This window comes from Xyrauchen texanus, chromosome 36 (assembly GCF_025860055.1).
Source record: "Xyrauchen texanus isolate HMW12.3.18 chromosome 36, RBS_HiC_50CHRs, whole genome shotgun sequence".
In the NCBI taxonomy this organism is placed as follows: domain Eukaryota; kingdom Metazoa; phylum Chordata; class Actinopteri; order Cypriniformes; family Catostomidae; genus Xyrauchen; species Xyrauchen texanus.
The window spans coordinates 3221334-3240310 of NC_068311.1; the positions used below are offsets into that span (position 1 = coordinate 3221334).

Consider the following 18977-nt stretch of genomic DNA (forward strand, 5'->3'; position numbering starts at 1 on the left):
CCCTCCTCCCTCCCGGGTTTTGGCACCACTTTAGCAGTATGAGGATGGGCAAGGAGGAGATGGGAACTGGCTGAACAGTAAAGATAAAGTTTTAATGTCAAACTCAACTTAAAACCAAGTCTCTCTCTCTCTCGATCTGGCGTCTCTAGCCACCCCTTATCATTCTCTACCTCTGATCAGCTGATTCAGTGCCGACCGTGCACCATCACAGCCCGGCCACGCCCTCCTCCTCGTCACAGTGTCACAGCATTAATTAATCTTGGTTAATATTGTTAACTTAGAAATATATTACTTTTCATTATTGTTAGTTCAGACTGCATTAACTAATGGTAACATATGCCATTTTTAATATTTAAAAGGTATTAGTATATGTAGAAATGTACATTAATAAATGCTGTAATTGTATTGTTCAGAGTTAACTATTGCCTTAACTACTTTCAACATATATAATTTGTTATGTACCGTAGCATTACCACTGTTACCATTTATACTTCATTTAATTAAGATACTGCCCAACGATTTTTCTGTAACATTTTACAGTCAAGTTCTATTCTTAATTTTATCAATCTTGGTTAATGTTCATTTATAAATATATTACTGTACATTGCTGTTAGTACAGACTGCATTAAACAAAAATGTATAAGTCAAAATTAGGTTAGGGTTAGATTATAAAATGTTTTCTTAATTTACAAAAGCCATGTCCACAACAAATATGCCATTTGTATTGTTTATGTTTGCCCGATGATCATGTTCTTATATATATATATATATATATATATATATATATATATATATATATATATATATATATATATATATACAGGAAATTGCATAATAAAAATCAATATTTCTAAACGTTAAATTTGCACAGTTACACCAGTTTCATACACTAACCTGCAAACTCATCGACGTCACTTTGTTCATTCTTGAAGTACAAAAATCGTTGTAACTTTGGACTGCCACCGGCTCGTAATGAGTTTGAGATATCTGAGTCTCGTCCAAGCCGCAACGGCCTTCAGCACATGTTATGTCGCCCCCTTGTGGTCTCCCAAAGCTATTACATCAGACTACATTGAATAGAATGCAAATGGCAGTGAATTGACAGCACACAAAGTAGGCTTCTAATTAAAATATTGGCTGATGTTAATATATTGATGCCTCAAAAATATGTTGATACAATAACATGCATTTTATTAAATTCCTAGTTGCAGTACATGGGAGGGAATCTTTGGGGCTAAAGTTGATTTTATCAACCCTATTCGCTTTCAAAGCGATGAGTTAAATGGACCCACGAGTGAGTGGCGAAATTTAAAGAATAACGTTTAATAGCTGTAAAATCTCCTACTTTAATCCAAAGTGTTTCGAGTGGGTAAACAGGCATTCACACTGATTGTGATTTGCAGCAATAAAGTGACCCGAAGTCTTTATTTTCAATGAGAGGTTGCGATTTGAGGCGACCTAAGCAAATGAGAACCACTTTATGCTAATATGACAATGTAGTTACTACCAATAGGAATGCAAACAGCAAAGCTAATGTGATCCGCCACTTGAACAGCTGGATATTGCATTTTGAGTAGGAATTTCGACAACAACTTGACGACATCCTGCGATGCACTTGTGGCCAGTGTGAACGGCACTTAAGTGAGCAGTTTATCAATATTTACATTTACATTTACATTTATGCATTTGGCAGACGCTTTTATACAAAGCGACTTACAGAGCCCTTATTACAGGGACAATCCCCCCGGAGCAACCTGGAGTTAAGTGCCTTGCTCAAGGACACAATGGTGTTGGCTGTTGGGATCGAACCAGCAACCTTCTGATTACAGGTTCTGTGCTTTAGCCCACTATGCCACCACCACTCCAATATCGAGCTACATCCCTCCAATAGGTCTGTTTTGTGCTCTCTGGTAATGCACGTCCCATTGAGGCATGACATTGTCTCCTCTGTGAACTGTCAAAGGTAACAAAAATAATCATTCCTTTTCCTTTGTCTGCGCTAACCCAATGGTTCCCTGGAAACCGAATCACAAAATTGAAGTGCCACAGTGCCGTTTGTGGCCAGTAAGAAACCGCAGGCTTCACCGTCTCTGCTGCCTTCAAGACAAACATTAAACTTTCATCGTTGCAGCGGCATGGCAGAAAATCTCACTTTATTTTTAGAATATTTATAAGAATATAGCATTTTATTATTGATAACCGGAGACTCCAACTCAATGAAAAATTCATCTCCGGTGTCCAGGGAAAGGCAAAGCCACTGAACTGCACAAATGACCAGAGCTAGGCCAACAAAAAATAAAAAACAATAAAATATAAAACAGAAAAAGTGGTAGAAACGTTCTGAACAAAGTGAAATGCCGGTTGGACTACTATAACAACATGTTTTCACACCCTATCTTATGAAACATTTATGCTGCTCTATCAAACGTGTTTGTGTGTGTTTATTGTTGCATAAACTGTTTGCAGTTGGAGTTAATGGAGTTTACATTTGACCATTGCAACTAGAGGTCAACCGATGGTGGATTTTGCCAATATCGATAACCAAGGTGCTGGGAAAGGCTGATAGCTGATTAATCAGATGCTAGTTTTGTTTTTATCGATTTAAAGAATGATAAAACTTTTCTTAGTCTTTCCGTTACATTGTAAAGGGATCAATGGAAAGGAGGAGGCGAGAACCGTCTTGATAATATAAATAATAGTTTTAATGAGAAACTTAAAACAAGGACACAAACACACATGAGGGACATGCCCGTAAACGATCTCTCTCTCCCGCACGATCCTCTGCAGTCGACCTTTATCCCTCTCGGGAGGCTTGATTAGCCTAATACGGGACCGGGTGTGTAGGATCACGACCCGGCCCCACCCTGCCACATTCCTCCCTCGTTCTCTCAGGCTGGGGAGCCCCCGGCATGACGTACATCCCCCCCCTCTTTCCCTGGGGAGGGCGTGCCCTAAGCCCAGTCAGCTGGCAGATCATCCCCATCTACAAGGCCAACTCGCCAGTTCTCTGATACGCCGTAGCTTGTTCCTCGGTCACTCCTCCACCCTCTATCGGACGACAGCCGCGCCTCTCCGGGTGGATCAGAGGCAGTCCTCCAGCGCCTGGTGGACGGAACGCCCCACCACGTTCTCGGGGAACAGAAGGGGTCTCCCCCGCCCCTGGCAGCGGTTCTCCCGCTCCAGGAGGTCGGCAGAGAGCCCCTCCCCGCTCGGCGGTCTTAAACCCTGCCGCGTTTCAGCGGCTGGTAGGGGACTCCTCCGCCCCTGGCAGTGGCCCTGACCACTCCAGGCGGTCGGTTAGGAGCCCCTTCTCCCCTCACAGTGGCGGCCATCGTCCTCTTCCAGGCGGCCGGGTTCCTCGTCCCCTGGCAGATGGCCGCGGCTGCTCCGTTTGGGTGGACGGTAGTGGCGAGAACTCTACTACGGCGTATCCCTCCTCCTTCCCGGGTTTTCGGCACCAGTGTAAAGGGATCAATGGAAAGGAGGAGGCGAGAACCGTCTTGATAATATAAATAATAGTTTTAATGAGAAACTTAAAACAAGGACAAAAACACACATGACGGACATGCCCGTTAACGATCTCTCTCTCCCGCATGATCCTCTGCAGTCCTTTATCCCTCTCGGAGGCTTGATTAGCCTAATACGGGACCGGGTGTGTAGGATCACGACCTGGCCCCGCCCTCCGCCCTGCCACAGACATATTCAGATATAGAGGCTACAAGAGTCTATACAAAAGCATTTTATTGTGTTACCAAAATCCCAATAATCACCAGAAAATGTACGATTTAGTGCATAATGCGAGACCTGAAATACACTGGTGACTTAGCTCCGTTACAATGCTCAAGTATATACCAAATTAAGCTTTTTATAGCCTTTATATTCACCGGATGAAGAGTTTTGTATATATATATATTTCCCCAGATGAGGCATATTGATGAGGAATTTAATCGGCAGAAATCTTTCTTCCAAAAAGCAACTATCGGCATAGATTAATCGGTAAAACCGATACATCAGCCCACCTCTAATGGCAACCATAGTTCCCGCCAAAATACCATAACTACTATTGCAATTGTTCATTGTTAGGGTTAGCAATTTCAGCAAAACCTACATTTTCAAAATTTGGCATGTACTATAGGGTAAACCACTAAAACTATAGGGTCATATTCTACTTTTTTAACCCATTCATATGTGTGTGATCAAGTGTCGAAAGTTTACGAAAATCACTACAAAAATTAAGTCTTATGTCTGCTTTGCTATTGCCAAACTTTGAGCGCTTGGACTATCGTGGGGTGCTGTGGATGTTTTCAGGGTCACGGTAACAGTCCTTCTGCTGTGCGTTGTTCTGCAAGCGTCTGGCAAACGGGTTTTGGGTGCGCGCACAACTCAATCAATGGCGAGAGAGATCTGAACATTTACCTGCCAGTGGCACACAGTGCAACATTTTTTGCATATGCAAGTGATTTACTCACATTCTTGAGGGCTGAGCATAGAGTAAAATATGGATTGTGTGTTTGCAGGAATCAGTAACAGGATTGTTTAAGTTTAGATAGCGATTAATTGGAAAATTTATATTTTTTGCCCACTCCTAAAAATGTTTTTGTCTGTCATATGTGTGTGCGAGTATGTGTGTGTGCGAGTATGTGTGTGTGTATGTGTGTGTGTGTGATAGTATGTGTGTGAGAGAGTATGTGTGTGTGAGAGAGTATGTGTGTGTGTGTGATAGTATGTGTGTGAGAGAGTATGTGTGTGTGAGAGAGTATGTGTGTGTGTGTGTGTGTGTGTGAGAGAGTATGTGTGGGTGTGTGTGAGAGAGTATGTGTGTGTGTGAGAGTATGTGTGTGTGTGTGATAGTATGTGTGTGAGAGTATGTGTGTGTGAGAGAGTATGTGTGTGTGTGTGTGTGTGTGTGAGAGAGTATGTGTGGGTGTGTGTGAGAGAGTATGTGTGTGTGAGAGAGTATGTGTGTGTGAGAGAGTATGTGTGTGTGTGTATGTGTGTGTGTGTGTGAGAGTATGTGTGTGTGAGAGTATGTGTGTGTGAGTATGTGTGTGAGAGTATGTGTGTGTGAGAGTATGTGTGTGTGAGAGTATGTGTGTGTGTGAGAGTATGTGTGTGTGAGAGTATGTGTGTGTGTGTGTGAGAGTATGTGTGTGTGAGAGAGTATGTGTGTGTGAGAGTATGTGTGTGTGTGAGAGTATGTGTGTGTGAGAGTATGTGTGTGAGAGTATGTGTGTGAGAGTATGTGTGTGTGTGTGAGAGTATGTGTGTGTGAGAGTATGTGTGTGTGAGTATGTGTGTGAGAGTATGTGTGTGTGAGAGTATGTGTGTGTGAGTGTGTGTGTGAGAGTATGTGTGTGTGAGAGTATGTGTGTGTGAGAGTATGTGTGTGAGAGTATGTGTGTGTGTGTGAGAGAGTATGTGTGTGTGTGAGAGAGTATGTGTGTGTGAGAGTATGTGTGTGTGAGAGTAGTGTGTGTGTGTGTGTGAGAGAGTATGTGTGTGTGTGTGAGAGTATGTGTGTGTGAGAGTATGTGTGTGAGAGTATGTGTGTGTGAGAGTATGTGTGTGTGAGAGTATGTGTGTGAGTGTGTGTGTGAGAGAGTATGTGTGTGAGAGAGTATGTGTGTGTGAGAGTATGTGTGTGAGTATGTGTGTGTGAGAGAGTATGTGTGTGTGAGAGTATGTGTGTGTGAGAGAGTATGTGTGTGAGAGAGTATGTGTGTGTGAGTATGTGTGTGTGAGAGTATGTGTGTGAGTGTGTGTGTGTGAGAGAGTATGTGTGTGTGTGAGAGTATGTGTGTGTGAGAGAGTATGTGTGTGTGAGAGTATGTGTGTGTGAGAGTATGTGTGTGTGAGAGTATGTGTGTGTGAGAGAGTATGTGTGTGTGAGAGAGTATGTGTGTGTGTGTGTGTGTGAGAGAGTATGTGTGTGTGTGTGTGAGAGTATGTGTGTGTGTGTGTGTGTGAGAGAGAGTATGTGTGTGTGTGTGTGAGAGAGTATGTGTGTGTGTGTGTGTGAGAGAGTATGTGTGGGTGTGTGTGAGAGAGTATGTGTGTGAGAGTATGTGTGTGTGTGAGAGTATGTGTGTGTGTGTGTGTGTGAGATAGAGTATGTGTGTGTGTGTGTGTGTGTGTGTGAGAGAGTATGTGTGTGTGAGAGTATGTGTGTGTGTGTGTGTGTGAGAGAGTGTGTGTGTGTGTGTGTGTGTGTGTGTGTGTGTGTGTGTGTGTGTGTGTGTGTGTGTGTGTGTGTGAGAGAGTATGTGTGAGAGAGTATGTATGTGTGTATGTGTGAGAGAGAGTATGTGTGAAAGAGTGTGTGTGAGAGGATGTGTGAGTGTGTGTGTGAGTGTGTGTTTGTGTGTGTGTGAGAGTGTGTGTGTGTGTGTGAGTGTGTGAGTTTGTGAGTGTGTGTGTGTGTGTGTGTGTTTGTGAGTGTGCGTATGTAAGTGTGTGTGTGTGCATGTGTGTGTGTGTGTGTGGTGCATTTGCTCCATCTGTAAATCTATTTTCACCTGCAGAGCATTTCTCTCTCTCTCTCTCTCTCTCTCTCTCTCTCTCTCTCTCTCACACACACACACACACACACACACACACTGATAAGAAACCTGTCACTGAGTGTTTCTGCAAGGTTAATGGTGTCAGTATGAAAGCAGAGAGATTTTCAGAAACAGTGGAACTGGCATTAGCATTAGTCTGGTCAGCAGCTCTGTGCATTAAAGGACATTACATATCCGCACTTTTACAAGGAAACTCTTTTAGTGTGTGCACACACACGCACACTTGCACGCCTACTCATTCTCAGACATTACCCTGGAAACATGAAAATACACTGTTTTAAAATAAATGCTCTCTCGTGTCACGTGAACTTTTTAAACTGGAATGAATTCTGTTACATTGCGGCACTTTTAGAGTTTAAGAAACATTCAAGTTTCTTTGAATAGCCTAAATGTTCCTGTACTTATTTGGCATGATTCATCAGTGCACGTTACTGTAAAGAAAACTGTTTGATTTCAAAAGCATTCATCGAAATGTAGGAAATTTCTTCACCTCTGAAACTACTTTTCTGTACATGTTGATGTAATCAAAGTCATGTTCTGTGAGGATTAATAATATTATACAACAACATCATAGCTCACTTTTCACCATTCAGTCTTTTCAGAAAAATGATGTTTTTGTTTTCGCACCTGGTTAGGACACAGTGTAATGGAAGTTAATGTATTGCAAATGCCGTTAAATGTCGTCTTAAATAAATGAAATCCACACACCCTCTCATTCAAACGCATCTATGCATTTTGTACCATATTGTAATTTTTATTCTACACAGATGTCCACTAAATAATCGAGTGAATGTGTGTAAATACCAGCTACAGCAAATTGATTTTCCATTATGAAGTCTAACATGGGATGAGAGATCATGCTAAGGAGGGACGAATAGTTGCCTTTCAATTTCTTATGCTTGCTCGGTTGCTGCCTCTCTCTTTCATCTTTTCTTCACGGACATCAAGACAATCCATCAAAATCTACTGCTGCAGTTTGAATTAGGCTGTCAATCAGACAGACAGAGAGAGAGAGAGAGAGACAGAGAGACAGAGAGAGAGAGAGACAGAGAGACAAAGAGAGAGAGAGAGAGACAGAGAGACAGAGAGAGAGAGAGAGAGAGAGACAGAGAGACAGAGAGAGAGAGAGAGAGAGAGAGAGACAGAGAGAGAGAGAGAGAGAGAGGGAGAGAGACAGAGAGAGAGAGACACAGAGAGAGACACAGAGAGACACAGAGAGAGAGAGACAGATAGAGAGGCACAGACAGAGAGCGAGAGACACACGAGAGAGAGAGAGAGAGAGAGAGAGAGAGAGAGAGAGAGAGAGAGAGAGGGAATGAAAACTCAAAAAATTTCTTTATCCAATCAAAAAACTGGAAACCCTTTGCTTGAAGCTTGTATACAGGTCCCAAATTTTACATTTTGCCCTGTTAATGGTGAATAAATTGAGAAATATTACAGAAAAAATACAAAAAAAAATAAAAATACCTGTCATGCAACATTCCCTTTATTAAAAATAGGAAAATTATTACTTTTTCCATTCAAATGTCACTAACAGCATCTTATAGAAAAGGAAAAAAATACATCTTTGTCAACTGGACAATAACTCTCATCCATTTGGCATTATATATTCCAAATTTGGCAAATTTCGTGCCGTTCCTCTATATATAATGTAATAAAAAGCCATTATTTGTGTATTGAAATTAATTGATAATGCTTTGTAATCAGTGTTGGATAGATTAATTCTTAAATGTAATCCAGTAATGATTACAAATTACTAAACTAAAATTGTAATCAGTAACAATCTTTTATGTTGCACCTTTAGATAATCTAATCGGATTACTTTTGGATTATTCATTGTATGTTTTGATCAAAATGAGTGCTGTTAATTAATTAAAACTTTTAATCGCGATTAATCGCATAATTATTCGCAGTTAATCACGATTAATCTTAGTTTTTAAAGTGCTGAAATTTGACTCTAAATAGACTTATTTTGCTGTCAGAATGCATTTACAAAACAATATGTAATGCTTTATCCACATATTTCAAACAAAGCTTTCCACAGTATTAAGATAGAAATGCTCTAAAATAGCAATAAATCAAGTAATATTAAATGTTTTCCAAAGCTTAAGTGGGAGTTTGACTAACTGAAAGAACTAGTCATAGCATAAGTAACATAAGTTGCATATCCATTGCAAAGGGCATTAAATATCTTATTAGACTGTGGCTATCTGCTTCCCTACAGCAATCGTGAAGCTGCATTCATGATTCAGAACTCCACATGAAAAGCGCTTGAAGACAAAAACGTCTCATTCTGTATTTTGGTGATTATTAAGACTTGATGTGCTTCTGTGTACATTAAAATCTGCCTCCAATCATTCATGTTTAATGTACAATGTATCAATTACCGCTCTTTTCATTAAACATTAGCAAACTAGTTAGCTGGACTAGTTCAAATCCCAGGGCATGCTGAGTGACTCCAGCCAGGTCTCCTAAGCAACCAAATTGGCCCGGTTGCTAGGGAGGGTAGAGTCACATGGGGTAACCTCCTCGTGGCCACTATAATGTGGTTAGGTCTCATTGTTGGGCGCGTGGTGAGTTGAGCGTGGATGCCGCGGTGGATGCCGTGAAGCCTCCACACATGCTATGTCTCCATGGCAACGTGCTCAACAAGCCACGTGATAAGATGCGCGGGTTGACGGTCTCAGACGTGGAGGCAGCTGGGATTCGTCCTCCGCCTCGTGGATTGAGGCGAATCACTATGCGTCTTAAAAAAAATGTAATCATGTAATCCGTTCAAAAGTTACTGTAATCTGGTTTCGCACATTTTAAAGTTCAATGCAATCTACAAGTACTCGAGTTTTGTAATCTGATTACGCAATACAGATTACATGTAATCTGTTACTACCCAACACTGCTTATAATACACCGTATAACCAGTTAGTTTTTCTCATTAATAATTCTAAACACAAATATAATACATCATATTTTGAGTGTAATGCATTGAGCAAAACTGTATTGCAATCATGAATGGACAACTTCAAACATGTATTATGACTGTAGTTGCATATGATCATGCGTGTTTGTCAAATAAAAAGATGCATTCCAATGTATATTATTAGGTGCATCTACAGACTGCAAGTAAAGTGTTACCAAACTTTTCCATTCCAAAAGTCAGCAGCTGGTATGTTCTGATGATTTCAGTGTGTGTGTGTGTGTGTTTTCTGTGAAGACGGTATTATGAGGACACTGCAGTAGTGCTTTAGGAGACGGCTGTATGATTCATGCGGCTCACCCTGGGATAATTTCCTTTTAGAGGATTATTGCTCCTAATCCTGTGATGTACACATTTATAATAGACTCCCACACAGAAACTTCCTGTATCGTGACTGTGCACATCTGATTATGTGTTGTGCTATGCCTGATGGCTTGTGTTATTATAATAGTGTGTGTGTGTGTGTTTATATGTCTTGAATCTGACAGTGAGTTTAATGGGTACATGTGTGTGACAAGAATAATGTTGAGGACCGCTGTTCTATTAGTTTTCGAAGCATTCAGACTTACAGACAAAAGTTGCAATTACTGTTACCTGCATGTCACACCGCAGGCAACAGCGCATATTGGTTCTTCAGAGCAACAGCTTTTATTAGTGGATATGGTTAGCGCTACAGTTTTAATCTAATAATGTTTGTTTTTGATAATAAAAGTTATTATATTTATGATTTATAGTGACACATTATATGTTCTTTCTGAACTATCAACAAAACGTCTTGGTTTCTGTTGTAACCTTCGTTCCCTGATGGAGGAAAAGAGATATTGTGTCAATGTAGTGACACTTGGGAGCCCCAAACACCTCAGATATTTGAGAAAAGGCCAATGAAAATTGGCGAGTGGAATTTGCATGCCACTCCCCAGGACATATGGGCATAAAAGGAGATGGCTTGCAACCACTCATTCAGGTTTGTGTTGAGGAACAGAGACAGAGTCCTGGCCATTTCAGCGGGTAGTTCAGTGTTGTGGCAAGAGGGATACAAACCCTCAATCAGGGAATGGAGGTTACAACAGTAACCAAGACATTCCCTATCTGTCACTCACTCGATGTTGTGTCGATTTAGTGACACTAGGGTTCCCTACATAAAATGCCACAATCAGCTGAACTGTGTTACGTGGACTTGCGGTGCAGGCAGGCCATTTTCTGCCTAGTAACAAGTGCACTCTGCTCCCATGTAACCTTCCCAACTCCCAAGGTCCCTCGTACCCAAAAAGGGTGGGTGGGGAGGGGGTCATGATGTACATACAATGGGAACAGGCCGTGTCAATCGCTTCTGCCTTTTCTCTTCTTTTTCTCCCACTTTTTTCCTTTTCAAAACATGGAAAATCATTCAGATTTGGCCAGATGTATTCATGTCAGGGAAGGCGGAGTCCACATCCTGCCTGAAGGGGAGGTTAACATGTGGAGAATATGTCACATGGACTTACTAACCGTTAGTAGTGCGGTAGGTCGTACCCGGAGGGGAGGAGCTCTACAAACGCCGCAGCTGGGGGCAGAGGAGGCTCTGCCCGAGGGGAGACATGGGTTTGCCATCAAGGAAACCATACCGTGGAAAATACTTCACATGTGGGCAAGTACTGGGCCAGGCATCTAATTTCTCAGCCAAACTCGCCTGCCACAGGGCTGAGGAGAAAAGACATCCAGGGTTCACCGGTCTTGGGAACTCACATGGGGGAAAAGCGCACGGCTTCCCCTCAAGAAGGGGAAAGGTGCTGTGTGCAAGTGGTACACCCGGCCAGCTGCCCGCCACTTACCTGTTTGTATCTGCCAATACACGGGATGAAACTGGCTCAACCCGGAGATTATAAAACCTCTCAAAGTTATTGGGTATCGCTCAGCCTGCTGCTCTACAGATTTCTGCTAGAGAGGCGCTGTTCGCCAAGGCCCAGGACAATGCTACATTCCTAGTGGATTGTGCTCGTTCTCCCAGGAGGGATGGCATGCAAAGGCCTGATATGCCAAGGCGATGGGATCCACGATCCAGTGGGCCATCCTCTGTTTGGAGACAGCCTTCCCCTTCTGCTGTTCCCCAAAACAGACAAAGAACTGCTCAGAGCGTCTAAAGCTCTCAGTGCAGTCCAAGTAGATACGCAAAGTGCATACCAGACACAGCAACGACAAGGCTGAGTCTGCCTCCTCCCAGGGCAGCACTTGCAGGCTCACCACCAGGCCCCTAAAGGGAGTAGTGGGAACCTTGGGCACATAGCCTGGTTGGAGTCTCAAAAGTATGCTGGTTGGGGTGGCATGCTGACACATGCCAGACCGAACTCCAGGCAAGTATCGCCAACAGAGAATGCCTCCAGGTCCCCAACCCTCTTGATGGAAGTGAGCGCAGTCAAGAGGGACATCTTCAGGGAGAGGGCCTTTAGTTCAACTGACAACAAAGGGCTCAAACAGGGCTCTCCGTAGGCAAAGCAGGACCATGGAGAGATCCCACAAGAGCACGAGGCGCAGTCTAGGAGTATTGAATCTTCTAGCACCTCTAAAGAACCTGAAGATCAGGTTGTGCTTCCCTAAGGACTTACCGTCCACTGCATCGTGGTGTGCCGCTATAGCAGCCACGTACACCTTCAAGGTAGAGGGGGACAGCCACCCTTCCAACCTCTCCTGCAGGAAGGAAAGCACGACCTGACTCCACCTCTCTGGGGGTCTTCACCTCGGGAAGTACACCAATTGGCAAACAGATGCCACTTCAAGGCATATAGCTTCCTCATAGTGAGAGCTCTGTCCTGAGTAATAGTGTCTCCGCAGTGGAGGAGGGGCGGGACATATACCACACCGACCAACCGTCACATCCTACTTGTATTACAACTGAACAACAATGGAGAAGTTTGCTGGTCTCTGAGTATTCATGTTTGTACCAGATGACATTCCCAGGCTACCACAATATTAATTTGAAATTCATTAAAATTCATCCAGAGCAAGGGCAAGAGCAACTCTCTTCCTTGTGCCGACATTTTTACAGTCAGTACTTGTTAATAACACACAGGCCTGGCTCCAGCTCTAAGATGTAAGGTGGCCACAGGACCCTCAGGGTGGGCCGAACAGTTGGAGGGGTGATGTAGGTGTAATTCTCAAGGTGGGCCAAGTTCATGATTGGGTGGGCCAGGCCCACACAGGCCCCCATGTGGAGCCGGGCCCGATAACACAAACTATCTGCAGAATTAGGTATTTGCAATACATTACTTCCACGGATATTCCGTATCATAGCAACTAAAGCGTCTCAGTTGAAAAAAACGCTCTTAAGTGCTCCCAGCTGGACATTTTCAGAAGAGCGCCTGGCATTTTCAGCCATGGTTTTGGTGGACACATGGCCTAACACTGCATGTGTGTGTACAGTGCACTAAATTGCTATTCCTCTCACATAGAGGCATGTGTTTCCTTCAGCTGCAATTAACCAGAGAAGGCCAAGTACACATTAGCACAAAGGTTACACACCTGTCAAAATGCCTCACAACCACACACAGGTAGACTCTTCTGTATGAATGTTGCTGGCTCTCTCTCTCTCTCTCTCTCTCTCTCTCTCTCCCTTCGGATTCCTCTTCTATTTTCTCTCTCTCATTTCTTTAATATTCTTTTGTTCCCATTCCCTTCGGTTATCAAACACTAAATCTATTCCTTTTATATCTCTCAGTTACGACGAATTCTGTGTCTGTCACAGCAGGGTTGATTTTAGACTCAGATTTGCAGTGTTTCATACACCGCTACTAAATCTACAGCGCCATGGCAAAATAAATAGAATTTCATCTGTGTTTGCACTCTGACTTAAATGTGATGAGATAAAAAAAGACTGGGTACGGCAAAATAATACTAAAGGGAATAAATAAACAACACTTTTCTGATTGTGCTGTCTTTGCTGGCTGCACGCATAAACACATATACAGCAGAACACAAGGGTGTAGATTGATCATTGTATATTGATTGTAGATGTAGAATGTAGAGTGGTGGTGGCGTAGTGGGCTAAAGCACATACATGGTAATCAGAAGGTTGCTGGTTCGATCCCCACAGCCACCACCATTGTGTCCTTGAGTAAGGCACTGAACTCCAGGTTGCTCCGGGGGGATTGTTCCTGTAATAAGTGCTCTGTAAGTCGCTTTGGATAAAAGCATCTGCCAAAATGCATAAATGTACATTGTATAAATAATGGGGGTGGGGGGTTGTACTTTCTTCTGTACTTGTACTTGTTTGCTGAATAACCCAGAGGGCTTCTCTATCAGCCGCTTGTTTTCTCCACTTGCCTTTTTCAACTACACACAACCCTTGCAGAACAGTGATGTCATCAAGTTGACCTACGGGAAACACAGGCGGAGCAAATCCATCTACAGATCCATTCAGGTGCATTAGCGGAGGTTGTAACTGTGCATGTCTACTTGACGCTTCAATATGCGTCAATAAACTTGGTGAACCGCGGTGCCAATGCTTCCCGAATCATGGGTGGCGAACCGTACGGTTTGTTTTTTTACCGAGAACTGTAAGACCCCTAATATGTCTAAGGAATAACTTGCTAAATCCACATTAACATTTGACTAGGGCTGGGCGAATTATATTGAATTTTAACAATATAATCGCACCGATTTGGTTGGCGCTATAAAATAAAGCAATATTGTGAATGTTTCACTGATTTTTATGCACTCTTTATTTGGTCATACTGTTTCAAAAATTAGTCTGTCTAATTTCACAATCCTTCAGGGCTGCACAGTTAATCAAAGTTACATCAGAAGCATGATCTGGTCCTATGAAATGGTTGACCGATATATCGGCGAGGCCGATAAATCAGCCGATATTAGTTTCTTAAGCCGAGACAGCACCAAGAATCGCCCGCTTGCATGTGAAGAAGCCATCTGAGACATTTAAATGGCCAATAACAGTTTGTTTTGTTGTCACATTTCATCATATTACCACAATTAATCTCATTTAATCGTTGCCGCATATCAAAACCGCGACAGACGCGTACGAGCTCATGATGTTAAAGTGTTTGTGCGTTTTATTCTCTCTTTCAATCTTCTCAACAGTTGAGAACTGTCTTGTCTAATGTTAAAAAGCAAATATTAATAAATCTATCATATACTGTCTGCAAATATGCGGATATCTCCTTTTAACATATTTAATTCACAATTAATTTTGCACAAATTTGCACAAATCTAGATTTTTCTTCCTGTGGAGGGCTCGGATATACTACTCTGAAGTAGCGGTAGACCGATATATCGGTTTTGACCGATTAATCGGTGCCGATAGTTGCTTTTTGGTTATTATTTGAGCAAATAACTGTACCTTGCATTTCATTCATTTTGGACTTTTGTCTTTGCCCGCCATAGTGAAGAAAAATACCAAAAAATGTGACATTCCAGAAATTGATTTTAAAAACTATCGGCCGATTAATCGGTTATCGGCCTTTCCCAACACCTTAGTTATTGTATCCGCAAAATCTCTGAAGTGTGTATTATAATATCCTGTATCAAAACTGTGTCCCTCTGACTCACAAACGTTGCATGATGATCAGTCCAAGACACTGCAAGCAGGCGATCCGGGCCGTGAAAACTGGAAGCGGAAGTTGATTGCTGCTCTCGCTGGATCCGCACAAGTTTTATTGCATAGTTTTAATGTATTTAACCATGGTATTAGTACAGTAATATGGTTTTAATATTGTTACCATGTTTAATTCTGTGGTTATTATGATTTTACTACAAAATACCATGGTGGTCCTCTGGTTACTGTTGAGGGAGGGATAGGTGTTGGTGCAGGGTTTCTGTTGGTCCCTAAATAAACACAATAAAGACACTGCAGTTATGCCAATATACAGTACTGTATGTTATTTTAATAGGGGTGTAAAAAAAAGTATCTGTTTGCAATTACAATTTTAATGTAAATGTAACAAAAAATGATGTTGTTTTGTTTTATATTTGATCTCTATGATGTTTCCATTCGATTGTTATGATGTGTTTCTTTATCTATTTCAAATGTGCAGCACAGATCAACTTTTTTTGCTTTTAAATATTTAAATAAACTTTGACTTATTTAGCATGTAGTTAGGATTAATTATTCTCCCCTGCTGCCAAAACAGCATTCTGTAGGACACACGGAGATCTGCATACACTTCGAGTTGAATGGACTTTCAAGCTCCAGTTAATCACTTTGGAGAGTAGGATAATAGCGCTGCTTTATGACATCTGATGGGACAGCATCATCACCATGGCGACCAGCATCAACAACACTAGAAACGCGATCAGATGCACGCCTCTTAAACTCAGATACTGGAATAAAAGGACTACCATATCACATCATCCACAAAGACTGTCGACCCAACAAGAGAGAGAGAGAGAGAGAGAGAGAGAGAGAGTGTCCTTTAAAGCAGTTATGCTCTCTCGTCATTCTATGAGGACATGACCCTATAGATAGGGTCAATGTGTACATAAACTTGTATCCATTTAAAATTGAGTTCTGGTGCAGTGGCAATACAGTACTACTGCTGCTTGTAAGGCACCAAAAGAGTAGTTTTAGATTTCCTTGGCCAAATGACCCAGACAAGGAGAAGAAATCCAGAGGAATAGGAGACAGACATCATCAGTTAAAGCAGACAAGCCTAATTATGACATCATCAGGTATCCAAAAGCTGTTATGGCATCATTATCCAAGGCCATTATGACATCATCGGTTATCAAAATGCCATTAGAACATAGTCAGGCATTCAAAAGCCACTATGATGTAATCAGAAGGATTTTGAATGCTGAACATTCTATTAGCTGATGTCACAGGGAGATTTTCATACATTCATATAACATGTATTAAACAGTGTAAAGTGCATAAACACCAAAATACATCCCTTTCTGCATAGGGTAGCACTATCGTGCCAGTACTGTTATGGTTTAATTAAATAATTAAAAGTAGAGCTGTCAATTTAGCATGTTAATTCATTGCCATTAATTATATGAAAAATAACTAGTTAAAAAAATTAACTCAATTGATCATCTCAAGGAATTATAGAATTATTGTTATTTCAGGGGCTTTCTCAGCAAATATGTATACATTGCAGGGTAGTAATGGATTACCTGTAATCTGTATTACGTAATCAGTACTTGTAACTGGATTAAATTACATTTGAAATACTTGTAATCGGACTAGTTACTTTTTATAGATTACATGATTACATATTAACAAGGAAAAAGAAGTAAATTGTTAATAATTTATTGATCATTGTCATACAATATCATCATATTCTTACTGGAGTCCACTGCATGAGACTTGACACTTGCACCTCAGTTTTGGAGTAGGCGATGGATGGATTATTTCATTCATTTAATGCAGTGGGGATTTCTTTAAGACTGCAAGGGAAGCTCAGCTTCCCCTATAATGTCAAAAAAATAATGGTCAAATATGTACTATTGTGTAAACAATTTATTGACTAAAAATGCGTTAGAACACGTTCATCTCGAAGACGAGTTCGTTCAGAATCAGCTACATTACATATAGCAGGTCGGCTGACTCGATTTACTTCTCATACATTCCCGTAGCGTCAGTGCATTTCCCTGTTGAAGCCGAGCGTCCATTGACTTCAATGGGGCTGCTCTGAACAGTTTTTTTCAGTGCTCCGAAAATAGACGGTCATTGGATAAATGCTGCGATTATGTCCCGCCCACGGACGCTCAGCGTCTCTGGGGGTGAATGAGGAGTGGGCTGGCCCGGACTCCGGGCTTCCGCGTGATGATTGGAGGATCTGTCGAAAGACTGCATCTCCTTTTGATTGACAGCGAATCTGTACTATAAGAAGTCACTGAAGCTATTTCGCGCTCAGTCCCATCGCGGATTTCTCAAGTGTAGTCGAAAGACAAACTGCTGCAACCTATTTCTTTATATTTGTTTGGCGAAATTGCTAGTCAATTTGCATAATACATTTCACACAATTATACACCACATTCCTTGTTTCAGTTTTACCAAGTTTAATATATTTTTGTTTTAGAGCGTTCGTTCGTTCGTTCGTTCATTCATTCATACAGTAGGCTAGGCTAGCGTCGTACGGGTGAAACTGCGCACGATGGCAGACGGTGCTAATATTGTCGACCTGATTTTGGCGAAGCCATTTGAAAGTCTTCCTTACGAGGAAAAAATTAGAATTAAACAGCAGGGCAGATCAACACCTAAGATTGATTTAGTGCAAAAAATTGGCTCCCGCCCAAATTAATCTTGAGCTTGCACGTGATTGGTTGGAATGTAACCACTAATTCAAATAATGACCGTTGAAACCAATTACATTCTTAAAATATTTCGTTTTCTTAAATATTAATGCATTTCCAAACGAATCTGCCCCCTCTGGGGTTAATTAAGTAGTAAAAAATAATGTAATCAGATGGGGCATGTCAGCTTCACGCAGTGGAATATAAAATAGAATTAAATGCAGGGGTGTGAGAGCTATCTGAAAAGTGGGCGGGGACTTATTATAAATCTTGTCAGGTGGACTCATGAATATTAATTACATTCCGTAGTGTTCGCCCATTACTGTTTGTTTTGCTGTAATGCAACTAATTTATTATGACTAAGCTTCCACTTAGTCGGCTTTTACTACTACATCTTTATCAAATATATCTTTAACATTCAAATCTAATGATTATTTCCCAGAAGGGAGTGTTGTAATGGTCACTACACCCTGGTCAAATGCACGCCCTGTTGTGTGGTCTAACAGATGAGAGTTTTGCTCTAATTTTTGCATGGCTGACATCATCATGTCTGTCTTTCAGGTCTCTGTCTGGGCGTATAGTTGGAGGTGTTTGGTGGTTCTTCACTCTGATCATCATTTCGTCCTACACGGCAAACCTGGCCGCCTTCCTCACCGTTGAGAGAATGGTGTCACCTATTGAGAGCGCAGAAGATCTCGCCAAACAGACAGAAATCGCCTACGGAACTCTTGATGCCGGTTCCACCAAAGAGTTCTTCAGGGTAAGAGGTCAATATTAACAGCTGTAACTAAACAGGACTCATTTAACCTAAATCTGTGGTTCTCAAAACGGGTTACAGGTCTGTTCTGCAGGGAAAAGGTTAAATGCAAATAATTAAATGCAACTAATCACAGTCATGCAAAGCAGAACAAATCGGCTCTTAAAAGGGAGGAGAAAATGCTTGCCATATCTTTTGTTGTTGACATTAAATTAAAATACTTTGCTTGCCCCTTGAATACATGTGAATTTATGCAACTTAATCATTAATATAAATATGTTTAAAACATATTTTTCAAGGTAAAATATTTTTTTACATACATTTTTAAGTCAAGAATATAAAGTGTTTTTTTGTGACATGACAACAAAATTGCTACCTACATAATTAAACCACATCATTTGAAAAACTTTTTTCAAATATTTTTTATTTTATTTTATTGTTTCACTACTTATTTAAAAAA

The 18977-nt window shown here is 41.4% G+C and overlaps 1 protein-coding gene across 5 annotated transcripts in view; it reads left to right on the forward strand.

Moving 5' to 3' along the window:
- The window catches only part of LOC127629589 (glutamate receptor 4-like), a 128815-nt gene that overhangs the window by 79728 nt on the left and 30110 nt on the right, over positions 1-18977 (forward strand). For all 5 annotated transcript variants that reach the window (XR_007968784.1, XM_052106696.1, XM_052106699.1 and 2 more), the window contains exon 12: positions 18322-18520. Coding sequence is in view for 4 of the 5 variants with exons in the window: in XM_052106696.1 (XP_051962656.1) it covers positions 18322-18520 (199 nt within the window). In the remaining variant the exon portion in view is untranslated. The remainder of the gene's footprint in view (positions 1-18321; positions 18521-18977) is intronic.